Consider the following 16,604-nt stretch of genomic DNA (forward strand, 5'->3'; position numbering starts at 1 on the left):
TAATGGGAATTGTTTTTTCCCAATTCATTCGCATGAGCTTAGCTGACTGGGCCAGTAGTAATTGCTCACCCATATATGCTGTTGTGAAGGAGATTGTGAGCTGCCAAAATGGTGAGTGGCTCGGAGGGGAGCTTGCAGGTGGTGGGGATGCTGTGTCAGAAGTCTGAGTGAACTTCTGTAGTGCATCTTTAGATAGTGCATCCTGCTCCTACCAAGTGTGGTGGTGGAGAGAGTGAATGTTTGTGGTACCAAGCCCATTGAGAATGTTAAATGTTTCAGTAAGTCTTCTGTCATTCCTCTGAACTCTAATGAATACATGTCCTGCATACTCAACCTCTCCTCAATGGAAAATCCCTCCACATTCAGGATTAATTTACTAAACCTTCTCTGGACTGCCTCCAACACCTGTATACATTCTCTGAGGCAAAGGCATCGAAACTGTTCACAATATTTCGGCTTTGGTGTGACCAGTGCCTTGTTTAGTTGCAACAAGACCTCCCTGCTTTCCATCACCAAGAGTGGCTCGGCAGCAGGACTACTGACTGAGCTGGTCGAGTCCTCAAGGACATCGCCGCTAGACTAGGTCTGCAGCAGGTGGGGAGGGAACCAACAAGAGGGAAAAACATCCCTGACCTCACCCTTACCAACTGAGGTCTGAGCATCCATTAGGCACTCTGTGGACTATCAACAATGGCCTCAACAGCAGAAGAACTGTACTCCAACATAATCTGCAACTTCCTGGCCTGGCATATCCTTCACTTAGCTATTACCATCAAGCCAGGGGATCAACCCTGGTTTAATGGGGAGTGCTGGAGGGCATGCCTGGAGCAACCTGGTGTCAACATGGTGAAGCTACACAACAGCACCATAGTAGCATCAAGCAGCATAAGCAACAAGTGAAGGATAGAGCTAAGGCCACAGCCAACAGATCAGATCCAGGCTCTGCAGACCTGCCTGATCCAGTTGTGAATAGTGTGGGCAATTAAACAACTCAACTATCCCTGTCGTCAGTGATGGAAGAGGCCAGCATATCAGTGGAGAAGCAAATGCAAAAGCAGCCGCAGAAGTGCCGGGTGGATGATCACCCAGTGGTCCCCAGCATCACAGCTGTCAGTCTTCAGCCAGTTTGCTTCACTCCACGTGATCAAAAGAAATGACTGGAGGCACTGAATGCTATAGGAAAGGCTATGGGCCCCAAGTGCATTCTGGCAATAGTACTGAAGACTTGTGGTCCAGGACATGCCACTCCCCGAGCCAAGCTGTCCCAGCATGGCTCTTACACTGGCATCTATCCAGCAGTGTGGAAGATTGCCCAGAACTATCCTGTACACAAAAAGCTGGGCAACTTCTATGATTCTAACAAATCCTAACTGGCTCATCACCACCCTATCAATCTTACTGTCAATCATTGTAAAGTAATGGAAGTTGTCATCAGCAGTGCTTTTAAACTACAATAACCTGCTCACTGACACCCCGTTTGGGTTCTGCCAAGGCCAGTCAGATCCTGACCTCATTATAATCTTGGTTGAAGTATGGACCAAAGAGCTGAATTTGAGAGGTGAGGTGAAATGAGAGTGACCATCCTTGACATCCAGACCTCATTTGACCAAGTATGGTATCAAGGAGTCCTATTAATGGGAATCCAGGCAAGCTGGTTGACTGAAGTCCTACCGAGCAGACAAGACGGTGGTTGTAGGTGTTGGAAGTCAGTCATCCTGGATGCAGGCCATCTCTGCAGGAGTTCCTCAGGATGGTGTCCTCTGCCCAACCATCTTCAGCTGCTTCAAAAACAGAAATTGCTGGAAATGCTCAGCAGGTTTAGCAGCATCTGTGGAGAGAAATCAAAGTGAACCCTTCTTCAGATCTCTGCTGCCAGACCTGCTGAGCTTTTCCAGCAATTTCTGTTTTTATTTCTGATTGACAGCATCTATAGTTCTTTCTGTTTTTAATCTTCAGCTGTTTCATCAACCCCCCCTGCCCTCTGGGAAAGGAGGGCTTGAGTTAGAAAAGTAGGCTGGGACTTTCTTCACTGGAGCCTTGGAGGTTGAGAGTGACCTCAGAGGTTTATAAAATCATGCGGGGTATCGATAAGGTGAATAGCAAAGGTCTTTTGTCCAGGGTGTTGTCATTCAAAACTAGGGGGAATTCTTTTTTAAGGTGAGAGGAGAACGTTTTAAAAAGGACATGACTGACAACCTTTTTACACGTGTGGCTTGAACTGCCAGGGTGGGTGCAGGTACAGTTAGAACATTGAAAAGACATTTGGGTAAGTACATGAATAGGAAAGGTTTGGAGGGATATGGGACAAATGCTGGCAGTTTGGGAACATGGTCAGAATGGATGGTTTGGACCAAATGGTCTGATTCAATGCTATAGGACTCTGTATGGTCAGAAATGGGGATATTTGCCAATGTTCATCCCTATTTACAATTCCTCAGGCACCGAAGCAGTTGACATTAAAATGCAGCAAGACCTGACTGATAACGGTTAGTTTAAGGCACTGCACTATGGTGATGTCCTGTCGACAAGGTGACTTACACACAACCACAACCAGCTTCCTTTCTGCTTGGCTGTACTCCAACCACAGGAGAGTGCTATCACTCTTCCCCCCCCCCCCACCCTTCCCCACCCCACCCCACCCCGGCCTGGCCTAGCCCAGCCCAGCCCAAATCCCCAGCCTTGTTCATTTTTGTCCATGTTTGATATGATTTGATGTCGGAGCTGAAACTGAGGCCTCACAGGACGACTCCCTCCCACCAGTATATTATCCCTCCAGCTCTGCTGGTTCTGTCCTGCTGGTGGGCCTCAATGATATGGTGATGGTGTTGTCTGTGACCTTGTCTATAAGGTCTGATTCCATGGTTATGACTGTTTCAGGCTGCTGCTTGACGGGTCTGTGAGACAGCTCTTCCAGTTTTGGAACTGACCCCAAAGAGTTGGTAAGGAGGGCTTTGCAGGGTCAGGCTCATCCAGCCCGCACTTCTGGCTGAAGGTTTCTGCGGATGCTTTTGCATTTGCTTCTCCATTGATGTGCTGGGTTCTTCCATCATTGATGACAGGGATGTTTGTGGAGCCGCCTCCTCCAGTGAGTTGTTTAATTGCCCACCACCATTCATGACTGGATGTGGAAAGGGCTTCGTCGCAGTTATGACTTCTCGTGCCTCGGCCAATACACGGTGGGTTGGCAGATTTCATTCTCCTTTTGAGACTTTTTGCCAGTTGATGCAGCTGAATGGTCAGTTCGCCTATATCAAGAGGACAGTTATGAGTCAGCCACAATGGTAAAAAGATGATGGAGGCAGGTACATCCACAATATTTACGAAGCACCTGGATGATGGCTTAAAATGCTGGGGCATAGTGACAGAGTCATAGAGATGTACAGCATGGAAACAGACCCTTCAGTCCAACCCGTCTATGCCAACCAGATATCCCAACCCAATCTAGTCCCACCTGCCAGCACCCAGCCCATATCCCAACAAACCCTTCCTATTCATATACCCATCCAAATGCCTCTTAAATGTTGCAATTGTACCAGCCTCCACCACTTCCTCTGGCAGCTATGGACCAATGACAAGTAAATGGGATTAGTCTAGTTTGATGTATATTGGTGAGCATCGACATGGTGGGCTGAAGAGTGTGTGTGTGTGTGTGTCACACACAGGCCTCACCACATAAGGACAATAGTTTTCCTTGCCTTAAACAACCAGTTTTAATGACAGGTGACAATGGTTAGCACAGCTGGCTCACAGTGCCGAGGATCCAGATTCAATTCTAGCCTTAGACGTCAGTCTGTGTGGGGTTTGCACGTTCTCCCCATGTCTGGTTGGGTTTCTGCCCAGTGCTTTGATTTCCTCCCACACTCCAAAGATGTGGACATTAGGTGAGCTGACTGTGCCAAATTGCTCTGTCGTGTCCATGGATATGCAGGGTGGGTGGATTAATCATGGTAAATGTGGGGTTATGAGGTTAGGGTGTGGGGATGCTTTTCACAGGGTTGGTGCAGATTTGTTGGACTGCTTGGCCACTTTCCGTACTGTAGAGATTCTATGATACAATGACAGTGGTTTCACAGTCATCAGACTTTTAGTTACAGGCGCCATCTGTCATTGTGGAATCTAAGCCCAGGTCCCCAGAACATTGCTCGAGTCACTAGGTTACCAGCCCAGCAGAAGCACCACGATGCCATTGCTTCCTTAACTCTGGGCACCTGTACTGGAATCACGCTGAGGTTGGCATTCAGAGCACCAGGTGCCAGTGCTAGATTTGACATTGGGAGAGGAGAGATTGCTACCTGGAGAGCTATGAGCCAATGCTAGAATTGGCACTAGGACATCTGGAGATTCCTGATAAAGGGCTTTTGTCCGAAATGTCGACTCCCCTGCTCCTCGGATGTTGCCTGACCTGCTGTGCTTTTCCAGCACTACTCTAATCTTGACCAGGAGATCTGAGTCCAAGTCCTCAAATTAGCACCTGGAGGGTCGGATACCAGTGCTGGAATTGAACTGGGAATGTTGGGATTGGCACCTGGAGGGTCAGATACCAGTGCTGGCATTGAACTGGGAATGTTGGGATTGGCACCTGGAGGGTCAGATACCAGTGCTGGCATTGAACTGGGAATGTTGGGATTGGCTCCTGGAGGGTCGGGTACCAGTGCTGGCATTGAACTGGGAATGTTGGGATTGGCACCTGGAGGGTCAGATACCAGTGCTGGGATTGAACTGGGAATGTTGGGATTGGCTCCTGGAGATCTAGGATTGTCACTTGGAGAGTTTAGTGCCAGTGCTGGGATTGGCACTGGGAATGACAGTATTAGTACCTGGAGATCTGATACTGGTTTTGGGATTAGTACTGGGGAGAATTGGGTGCCAGTTCTTAGATTGGTAAACAGCTCACCCATGGCCAGTGTTAAGATTGGCTCTGGGACTACTAGGATTTGCACTGAGAGCGCTGCGTACCAGTGCTGGGATTGGCAGTGGGTGGATGCTGACTATCACTGCTGGGATTGGCCTGGGAATGGGCTGGCTTCCAGTGTTGAAATCAAATCTGCAGGTATTCCCTGCCAGTGCAGGAGGGTGAAAATGCAATGTTTTCTTTTCACATTACAAATATGCAGTTATGTTATTTGATAGAAATGTTTATACTCTGGTAAATCAGTGAGCTGTCCTTGTATCTCCACACTGTTGATTTGTACACCGTCAGCTCTGCAGAGAAGTGTAATGTCATGTGATTTCTAATACAATGATGGGGTGTTGTGGTTTGGGTTACAGCAACCATCGCATGGTCACTTCTACTTTGTGTCTTAATACCAGAGATATCAAGCTGAAATCAGTGACCTGGAAAATTTGGGCGAGATTGGCAGTGGCACATGTGGGCAGGTCTGGAAAATGAGGTTCAAGAAATCAGGACACATCATTGCCGTGAAGGTAAGTAAGGCACAGCCAAGCAGATTAAATGCGGGTCTGTGTTTAGTCTGAACTGGTTATTGCTGTGATTGAAGAAAACATTTTTGTATGACTTTTTTTTAAAAGAATGTCAGCATTTTCCAACTGAAATTGGTGCTGTAACAAAGCTTATCATTTGCTGATGGCCGTGTGAGAATGTTATCTTGTATCTCTTGAAAAACATAGAGTATTCTTCTGAATCTATTTTGATTTGGAGGTGCTGGTGTTGGACTGGGGTGGACTAGCTTTCAGAGCACTGCCTCTTCACCTGATGAAGGAACAGCGTTCGGAAAGCTAGTGCTTTCAAATAAACCTGTTGGACTATAACCTGGTGTTGTGGGAGTTTTAAATTTGAACCTATTTTGGGCTGCATTGTAGTTTATTGAAATTACTGGTTTTTACCAATCTGCTGGTTTAAGTGTACCAGGGCTCACTGCTTTGTTATGTTATCAAAAAATGGCAAAACACAAAGTAGCCATTCAGTCCTCCTGCTGCCTGTTTGATAGAGGTATTCAGTTAATACCAAACCACTGCACTTCCATAATCCTGTAAATATTTCAATTGATTATTCAATTCTTTTTTGGTGTTCCCGCTGAATCTGCTCTCCCCCCACCTTTTAGACAGTCTGCGGCAAATCGTCACAGCTCTCTGCCTAAAAATAAGTCAAGTTGCCGTAGTTCTACAGGATCAAAGGGTTGCTATCTCCTGAGGGAGATACAACTGGTGGTGAGTTTGACCTGAGGGTCACTGTGCCTCAGGCGAGAGGTGAGGTTGAGAAGGTGGGGTAGACGCAGCCACTGTGGGAATTGAACCCGTGTTGTTGGCGGTACTCCTCTCACAAACCAGCTCACTGACCACCAATAATAACACGCATGTTGCTATGTTTGTATTGAGAGTAGGAACAGCTTGCCTGGCCCCTCAAGCCCGCTGCATTGTGGAATAAGATCGCGGCTGATCTGCATTCAGATCTGCAAGTCTCCACTCCTGCCACCACTCGAGAACCTCTTCCTCCCACCCCCTTCTCCACATGCTTAACAAGAATCTGTTTAGCTCTGCCTGAAAAATATTCACTGGCGATGAGAGCATTTATTGCCCCATCCCTAACTGACCTGGAACAAAGTGGCTTGCTCAGCATCTCAGTGGGCAGCTAAGACTCAGCCGCATTGTTGTGGATCTGGAGAGCCACTTGTAGGCCAGATCAGGTGAAGATGGCGGATTTCCTCCCCCGAATGGTATTAGTGAATCAGATGGGTTTTATAACAATTGGCAGTGGTTGCAAAGTCTCCTTTAGTCGAGCTTTTACATTAGATTAGATTAGATTACTTACAGTGTGGAAACAGGCCCTTCGGCCTAAAAAGTCCATACCGACCCGCTGAAGCGCAACTCACCCAGACCCATTCCCCTGCATTTACCCCTTCACCTAACACTACGGGCAATTTAGCACGGCCAATTCACCTAACCTGCACATTTTTTGGACTGTGGGAGGAAACCGGAGCACCCGGAGGAAACCCACGCAGACACTGGGAGAATGAGCAAACTCCACACAGTCAGTCGCCTGAGGCAGGAATTGAACCTGGGTCTCTGGCGCTGTGAGGCAGCAGTGCTAACCACTGTGCCACCGTGCCACCCATTTAATTCCAGGTTTCTCTTGAAATCTGATGTGACCACTTGTCACAGCTGGATAGAATAGATAGGGAGAAGCTGTTCCTGCTTGGAAAATAAAGGGCAAGTGGACATATGTTTAAAGCAATGTACCCGTGGAAACATGGGTGACATAAGGAAAACTACTTTCACACCGTGATTAGTTAAAGTATGGAATGCATTGCCTGGAAACGTCGAGGCAAATTCAGTTGAGGCATTCAAGAGGGCAAGGGATGGTTTCTTGGATTGTGCAGGGATATGGGGAAAAGGCAGAATTAGTGGTCCCAGAGCTGGAGGTGATACAATGGGCTGAATGGCTTCCTTGTGCACTGTAACAGTTCTGGGATTAGGGTTTCAACTCACGTCTCTGCAGTATTTGAAGCTGGAGTTGTGGATAACTTGTCCAGTGATTGTGACTACACAGCTGCTTCCACGTGTGTGACGCAGTGTTATACCTGCATTGTGCTGGAGGATACTTAATGTTCTTCCATTTTGTTCTGGTGGTTCTGACTGAGTTTGATGCCGAGCGGGAAGATAAAAAGCACACGTACTTGATATTTGATGTTTTGTTTTATTTACAGCAAATGCGTCGCTCAGGTAATAAGGAGGAAAACAAACGAATCCTCATGGACTTGGATGTGGTGCTGAAAAGTCACGACTGCCCTTACATTGTGCAATGTTACGGCACCTTCATTACCAACGTAAGCCCATTCTCAGTTTGCCTTTCTCTTTAGGGCACAATTCCCAGCAGTATGACCAAAAAAGGGCAGTGCATGCCAGCTGATGTTCTTCAGTCTCCCAGCTCAGTTTTACTTGGCAGGGGAAATTGAGGAGCTTCAGCCCTCCTGCTGATAGGGAGTGTGGGTCATCTAGGGCCACCAGCTGTCATGCACTGGAACTCACTTCTCGAGGAGAAAGTGAGGACTGCAGATGCTGGAGATCAGAGCTGAAAAATGTGTTGCTGGAAAAGCGCAGCAGGTCAGGCAGCATCCAAGGAGCAGGAGAGTCGACGTTTCGGGCATAAACCCTTCTTCAGGAATCCTGAAGTTTCCTGAAGAAGGGCTCATGCCCGAAACGTCGATTCTCCTGCTCCTTAGATGCTGCCTGACCTGCTGCGCTTTTCCAGCAACACATTTTTCAACTCCCTTCTCGAGGCTTGGGAATTAATTACCCGTCCACCCTCCATGCTGGCTGTGACGTATAGTCAGCAGACCATCGTGTGCCAACTGCAGCATGAAAAGCTGCTGATCAGCTATATTAGAATCTAATCTGCACCATCAGCCAGCAAATTTCGATCATGGTGAATATGATTTAATTGGAATATGCCCTGTAAGTAATCATCCGTCACATTGTGAGCATTTTACTATGAAACACTGCAAGCAAGCATATAAATTGATCGATATTCAGGTTTTATCCCTGTGTACTGTGATCTAGGGAGACCACTTGCTGAGCATTTGTGAGAAAACTTTTGAGAAGTTTGTCCGAGAGGTGCTGTCATGTTGCAGTGCTGAGGACTCCACCATCTGAAATTACAATCATGAAAGTATGAATTAGAGATAGAATTAGGTCATCTGGCCCGTTAAATACGTATTGCTGAAAATGTGTTGCTGGAAAACCGCAGCAGGTCAGGCAGCATCCAAGGAGCAGGAGAATCGACGTTTGGATGCTGCCTGACCTGCTGCGCTTTTCCAGCAACACATTTTCAGCTCTGATCTCCAGCATCTGCAGCCCTCACTTTCTCCTTTAAATATGTATTGCCTTTCAAAAGTCATGGATGATCCATTTGTGTTCTGAATTGTACATTCTCGTGTCTCCTCAATTGTGGTTTTGGTTCCTTTGCCTCCCAAACATCCCTCTACTTTTGCCTTAAAAATATTCACGATCCGCCTGCATCACCTTCGACGCACAACCCTAGAGCAAAAATTCAACCTTTCCTCTATCGTAAAAGAGTAATCTGTAATTTTAAAAATTTGTGCTTAGTCTGAAGTCACCCTCCAGAATGAAAGTACAAATAAAAATCCTTTCCATTTCTCCCCTTGCCAAGAGCACTCAGGATTTGATCAACTTCAATTCGATTACCTCCTACTCTATTGAACTCCAATGAGGACAAGCCCAGTCTGCCTCACCTTTCCTCTTAAGACAGCACACTCATTCCAGATATCAGTCTCCTCTGAACCTACTTCCAATGCATTTCCTTCCCTAAATAAGGAGATCAAAATTGCACTTAGTGTTCGAGATTTGCAGAGGCTCCAGGGTCTGACAACATTCCAGCAATAATACTGAAGATTTGCGCTCCAGAACTTGCCACTCCCCTGGCCAAGCTGTTCCAGTACAGTTACAACACTGGTATCTACCCGACAACATGGAAAATCGTGTAAGTATGTCAGTGCACAGAAAGCAGGACAAATCCAACCCAGCCAATTACTGCCCCATCAGTCTACTCTCCATCAGGAAAGTGACAGAAGGGGACATCAACAGCACTATCAAGCAGCACCTGCTCAGCAATAACCTGCTCAGTGACACACAGTTTGGGCTCCCCCAAGGTCACTCAGCTCCTGACCTCATCACAGCCTTGGGTCAAACATGGACAAAAGAGCTGAATTCCTGAGGGGAGGGAAGAGGGACAGCTCTTGACATCAAGGCTGCATTCGACTGAGTGTGGCATCAAGGAGCCCTCATGAAACTGGAATCAGTGGGTATCAGGGCAAACTCCCCGCTGGTTAGAGTCATACCTGGCACAGAGGAAAGTCATGTTGGAGGTCATTCCTCTCAGCTCCAGGACATCTCTGCAGGAGTTTGTCAGGATATGGTGTCCGTGACTTAAGAATCTTCAGCTGTCTTATCAAAGACCTTTCCTCCGTCATTAGGTCAGAAGTAGAGATGTTTGCCATTGATTGCACAATATTCAGCACCATTTGCAACATCTCAGATACTGAAGCAATTCATGTCTAAATGCAACAAGGTGTGGACAATGTCCTGGCTTGGGCTGAACAGTGACAAGTAACACTTGAGCCACACAAATGCTAGGCAATGACCATCTCCAGTAAAAGGCAATACACCTACCTGCCCTTGGCATTCAGTTACTGTCACTGAATTGCTCACTGTTAACATCCTTGGGGTTACCATTGACCAGAAACTGAACTGGACTCACCGTGTAAATACATGGCTGCAACAGCAGTTCAGAAGCTAGGAGTACTGCAGCAAGTAACTCTCTGACTGGCCAAAGCCTGTCCATCATCTACAAGGTACAAGTCAAGAGTGTGATGGAATGCTGCCCATTTGCCTGGATGGGGGCAGCTGCAGCAATACTCAAGAACCTTGACACCATCCTGGACAAAGCAGCCTGTTAACAAGCATTCACTCCCTCCACCACAATGCTCAGTAGCAGTAATCTACAGCATCTATAGAAATTTACCAAAACCCATTAGACAGCACCTCCCTAATCCACAATCACTTCAATCTGGAAAGACAAGGACAGCAGATATATGGGAACACCACCACCTGCAATTTCCCCTCCAAGCCCCTCACCATCCTGCCTTGGAAATATATCGCCATTCCTTCACAGTCGCTGGGTGAACATCTTGGAATTCCCTCCCTAACGGCATGTGGGTCTACATGGACTTCAATGGCTCAAAAAGGCAACTCACCATCACCTCCTCACGTTAGCCAGTGATATCCACATCCCAGAAATGAATAACAAAGCAAGCTCAGCAAGTCTGGCAGCATCTGGGGAAAGAAACAGAGTAAACCTTTCAAATCCAAAGTGATTTATTTTTTGCAACTAACAGAAATGTGGGGAGACAATACAGGCTTAGTGGTACAACTTTGTGGTGAGTAGAGGAGCAAAGGGACCTTAGGGTGCATAATGTGACCAGGCCAGTTGAAACAGTTGTTGATAAGGTTTATAGGATCCTTGGGCATAGAGTATAAAAGCAATGCTAGACCTCTACAACTTGTTGGTTAGACCACGTTTGGAGTATTGTATTCAGTTCTGGATACCTTATTTAAGGGAGAATATTAGTGTCCTGGAGAGAGTTCAAAGGAGATTTATTAGAAGTGATACCAGGAATGAAGGATTTTCGATACAAAGAGAGATGAAAGAAATTGTGGTTATTCTGCTTGGAGTAGAGAAGATTAAGGGGTGATCTTATTGATGTGTTCAAAATTATGAACAGGTTTGACAGGGTTAGAAATGACAAGAGACTCCGAGTGAAATGAGGAGAGAAGTCTTTAGTCAGAGTTGTTTGGATTTGAAACACCCAGCCTGAGAGAGTGGTGGAGGCAGAGGTTTACAAAGAGAGCTGAGCGATGTTACAAGTGATGAGTGCAGAGGGCTACAAAGAGTGGCCTGGAGAATGGGGTGAGCAGGACGGCACTGTCAGGAGCTGGTACAGATGTGATGGGTGGAGTAGCTTCCGCTACTGGGAACCCCTTATTACAATGTCTCGTTTCCCACATTGTGACTGTGGTTATGCTTTAAAAGTAACTATTTAATGGTCAAGCACTTTGGGCTGTTCTTGAAAGGTTCTATTTAAATACAAGTCTTAGTTTTCTTTGAACATTACCCTCTATTCCTTCTCCCCTTTGTGTTTAATGTCCTGCCTGTAAAAACAGTAATGCTATTTGAATCCAACTACTCCTTAGAAAAAGCAACTTCTACATTCTGACCACCCTCCCAGTATGTTTCTCCTCAATTCTTTCTTGAATTTCTTAGTTCACCTCCTAGATGCGTGGCTCCTAGTTTTGGCATCCTCCCACAAACGGAAGGAGATAGTGAGGGCTGCAGATGCTGGAGATCAGAGTGGAGAGTGTGGTGCTGGGAAAGCACAGCAGGTCAGGCAACATCAGGAGCAGGAGAGTTGACATTTCAGGCATAAGCCCTTCATCAGGAATCAGGCTTGTGGGCCGGGGGCTGAGAGATAAAGGGGATGGGGATGGGATTTGGGGGAGGTAGCTGAGAAAGCGATAGGTGGATGAAGGTGAGGGGGGAATGATGGACGGGTCCAGAGGGCGGTGCCAAGTTGGAGGCTTGGGACTGGGATAATGTGGGGGGGAGGGGAAATAAGGAAGCTGCTGAAATCCACATTCATCCTGTGTGGTTGCAGGGTCTCAAGGCAGAATATGAGATGTTCCTCCTCCAGGTGTCGGATGGTAACAGTTTGGTGATGGAAGAGGCCCAGGACCTGCATGTCTTTGACAGAGTGGGAGGGGGAGTTGAAATGTTCAGCCACAGGGTCTTAGGGTTGGTGGGTGTCCCAGAGATGTTCTTAGAAATTTTCCACAAGAAGTGGTCCTGTCTCCCCGCATATTCTGCTTTGGGACCCGCCAACCACACAGGATCAATGTGGATTTCAACAGCTTTCTCATTTCCCCTGCCCCCACATTATCCCAGTCCCAAGCCTCCAACTCTGCACCACTCTTGTGTCCTGTCCATCACACCCCCTGAACAATCACCACCTCCCTCACCTTCATCCACCTATTGCTTTCTCAGCTACCTCCCCTCAATTCACCCTCCCCTCCCATTTATCTCTCAGCCCCGGCCCACAAGCCTCATTCCTGATGAATGGCTTATGCCCGAAACATTGATTCTCCTGCTCCTCGGATGCTGCCTGACCTGCTGGGCTTTTCCAGCTCCACACTCTCGATTCCTACAAATGGAAACATGTTTTCAATTTCTAGCAATCAAACCCTGACATAATTGTAAAAATCTTTTTGTTACTATTCCATGGGGCATGGGTAAAGCTGGTGAGGTTGACATGTGTTGTTCATCTCTAATTACCCTTGGCACTTCCTTGAACTATTGCAGTCCGTCTGGGTGGGACATGTGGATTAGAATGTGCTATGGACCTGGCCATGTCCACTCAAAATATTTGAAGAAGGTAGGCAAGACCCTAACTTTATCCTATTTTAAAGGGAGATGTGTAGTACATGTTCCAGATATGATACGTATGGTCAATATTAAGTAAAACACAATTTATTTAAACACAATTGTTGAAAAACAAACAACAGAAAGAGGAATTTAGAATAACTTAACTATTGGAAAACTTCACTGAGTAATAGGTACAGTACTCATTACTAATTAACTGTTCCAATAGAATACATCCCATAAACACAGGAGGCACAGTGGCTCAGTGGTTAGCACTGCTGTCTCACAGTGGCAGGAACCTGGGTTCGATTCCAGTCTCAGGCGACTGCCTGTGTGGAGATTGCACATTCTCCCCGTGTCTGTGTGGGTTTCCTCTGGGTGCTCCGGTTTCCTCCCACAGTCCAAAGATGTTCAGGTTAGGTGAATTGGCCATGCTAAATTACCCGTAGTGTTAAGGGATGTGTAGGTTAGGCGCATTAGCTGGGGTAAATAAACAATAATAGGGTAGGGGAATTGGTCTGGGTGAATTGCTCTTCGGAGAGTCAGTGTGGACGTGTTGGGCCGAAGGGCCTGTTTTCACACTATAGGGATTCTATAAACACATCCTCTGGCAAAAAGGTAAATTCAGGCACCAATTCTAACATGCAGTTCTCCAGTTCAGGAGGAAACAACATCGAGAGATTTCAGAGAAAGTAGCAGTGAGGAATGATTCACTGAATCCTCAAACTGTTCTGGGACCCCAAACAGCTTCTGACTGCTAAAGCTAGAGAAAAACTAGAAAGCCTGATCTGAGAGAACTGGCCACTTCAAGCTGCTCCCGTTGCTGCAACGTTTATAAAAAAGCCCAAAGGTCTCCTAAGTTAGTTAGTTAAGCCATTTTCAGTAGCTAGTGCGGCGCCTCTGCCTTTACTACGTGTCTTCAAATAAAAACCGGAAGGAAATTGAGAGCAACCTCACACCTCCCCCCCCCCCCCCCCCCCACCTCCTCCCGCCAAACACACGGAACCATTAGTCTCCAAAGATGGCTTCACTTTAAGTAAAAACCCTTAGTCTTCCTTTATTAGTGCACGTCTAGCAAGTACATTACATTGACTCAGAGCATGCAAACGTTCACAACCACATTCTAGTTCAGTTTGTTTATTCCCACCACCGAACGCCTCCACCATCCTTCATCAAAGTCATGACAATGTGTCGACAATTACGTTTTCTTGTCCTGTCACGTGTATAATTTTCAAATTGAACGGCTGCAGTAATAAGCTGCATCTGAACATTCTGGAAGGTTTGTACGTAAATGTCTCCAAAAACGTTATTGGGTTACGATCAGAATATGCAACTGTCTCGGAAACAGTACTGGCAACATAAATATTGAAATGTTGTAATGCCAACACCAAGCTCACAGCTTCTTCTCAGTCATGGAATACATCTGTTGATGAGTATTCAAGTTTCTGGAGAAATACCCAATAGGTCTTTCTATCTTCTTGTTGTCTTGTTGTAAGGACACAGCACTAACACCCACATCACTCACCTAGAATGGCTTTGGGTAATTAGGTGTGGCTAACACTGGGGCAGTGGCTAACACAGCTTTCAGGCTATCCAATGCCATCTGACAGTTCGCCATCCAGTGAATCCTTCTGCATTTCTTCAATAAGTCAGTCATTGGAACAACCGCATTGCTAAACCTCAGTACAGACTTCCGATAAAACCCACTCAATCCCAGGAATCATAGTACTGCTGTCATCATCAATGGTATGGGAATCTCCCCAGGAACCTTTGTGTTCATATTCTATGGGGCCATCTGTCCCTGTCCGATAACATGGCCCAGAAACATGACTTGGGCTTATGCGAACTCACTTTTAGTCAGGTTTATCACCAAGCCTGCCTTCCAAAGTAGGTCAAACAATTCTGTTAAATGCTGCAAATATTCCTTGCATGTGTGACGAAAAATCACCAGGTCATTGACGTACACCACACAATTGGTTAATCCAGAAATGACCTTATTGGTTAGTCTTTGAAATGTGGCTGGTGCATTTTTCATACCAAACAGTGTGGCTTTAAATTGCTATCGTCCATTCAGTGTCACAAAAGCAGAAATTGTCTTCGCCAGGTTAGAAAGAGTTTTAAACAAGGGAGTCTTGAGATGTTTTTGGGAGGTGGGGAGACTGACAGGAAAATGGGGTGAGACCATAATCCGATTAGTCATGGTCCCATTACACAAAGCAGCAGATGAATGGGCCGAATGGCCTCCTCCTGGTTCCATTTCCTCTGATTTGATGTTCTTGGTTCTCAATGAACAATCCCTCCGCAATGGTGCTTCACCCTGAAAATCTGCCCCAAATCCTCCTGCCAGGCACAATGCTTACCTGCACCCATACAAACACAAACAGAGCCTGGGGTCCAACCCAAACTTTGGGTCTGCTATGTGGATGACACCTTTGTCATCACTAAATGAAACAAATTAAAGGAACCTTCAAGACCATCAATAATATCCTTCTGGCACAAAGTTCACCAAAGAGGAGGAAAACAACAACAAACTGCCATTCCTAGATGACACAGTCGAGCGAACAGCCAATGGGGAACTTCAAACCAGCGTCTACAGGAAAACAACACATACAGACCAAACACTGAACTACAGAAGCAATCATCCTGACACCCACAAACAAAACTGCATCGGAACATTATTTCAACAAGCCAACACACACTGCAGCACAGAGGAATCACACAGAGCAGAGGAAAATCACCTCTACCGTGTGTTCAAAAAGAATGGGTACCCACTGAACACAGTCCGCCGATTTCTCAGCAACAAACTCAACAAGCAGACAAAACACTCCAGAAACCCAAGCCACTGTCCCCTACATTAAAGACATCTCGGAAATGACTGCCAGACCACTCAGACCCCTTGGCATCATGGTAGCCCACAAACCCACTAACACTCTAAAATATCAGCTAATGAACTTAAAAGATCCTATACAGACACCAAGCAAAATTAATGTCATTTACAAAATACCGTGGGAGAACTGTAACAAACACTACATTGGACAAACAGGCATAAAACTAGCCACCAGGATACATGAACACCATCTAGCCACAAAAAGACATGACCCTCTCTCACTAGCATCCTCACATACAGATGAGGGACGACACCATTTCAACCGGGACAACACATTCATCCTAGGACAAGCCAAACAGAGACACGCACAAGAATTCTTAGAAGCATGGCATTCCAACCGGAACTCTATCAACAAACACATCAAGTTAGACCCCATCTACCACCCCCTGAGAAAAGGAACTTCACCACAGGAAATGACATCACCAACCCAAAGAAACCCAAACATATAAACAGAAAGCAGGAATATTCAGCATTGCTTTGCCTGAAGCCCACTGAAGATGTTACCTAGTAAGGTAAGGAACCGTCTGGAAATGAACCTTCCAGCTCAGCGAACAAACCTACATCCGAAACCTCAACCTGAGCTACAAATCTTCTCAAAACTCGCTAAGTAATCTTCCATCCACTTGGTCATCAAGAATTGCCTGGACCTAGGTTCTGTATCCGTTGCTTTTTGAGGAAGAAAATTCCAAAGATACGCAATCCTCTGAGAAAGCATGTTTCTTCGATACTGTCCAAGGAGCGTTGTAACTGTACATTGCTACTACTGTG

General features: G+C 46.2%; 1 protein-coding gene across 2 annotated transcripts in view; it reads left to right on the forward strand.

Moving 5' to 3' along the window:
* Positions 1–16,604, forward strand: part of map2k7 (mitogen-activated protein kinase kinase 7) — a 92,624-nt gene that overhangs the window by 40,969 nt on the left and 35,051 nt on the right. For both annotated transcript variants that reach the window (XM_087983094.1, XM_087983095.1), the window contains 2 exons: positions 5,311–5,424; positions 7,665–7,784. In XM_087983094.1, coding sequence (XP_087839220.1) covers positions 5,311–5,424; positions 7,665–7,784 — 234 coding nt within the window. The remainder of the gene's footprint in view (positions 1–5,310; positions 5,425–7,664; positions 7,785–16,604) is intronic.

Source organism: Chiloscyllium plagiosum, unplaced genomic scaffold (genome assembly GCF_037043375.1).
Source record: "Chiloscyllium plagiosum isolate Xiang-an unplaced genomic scaffold, Cpla_swu_hap1 HiC_scaffold_45, whole genome shotgun sequence".
In the NCBI taxonomy this organism is placed as follows: domain Eukaryota; kingdom Metazoa; phylum Chordata; class Chondrichthyes; order Orectolobiformes; family Hemiscylliidae; genus Chiloscyllium; species Chiloscyllium plagiosum.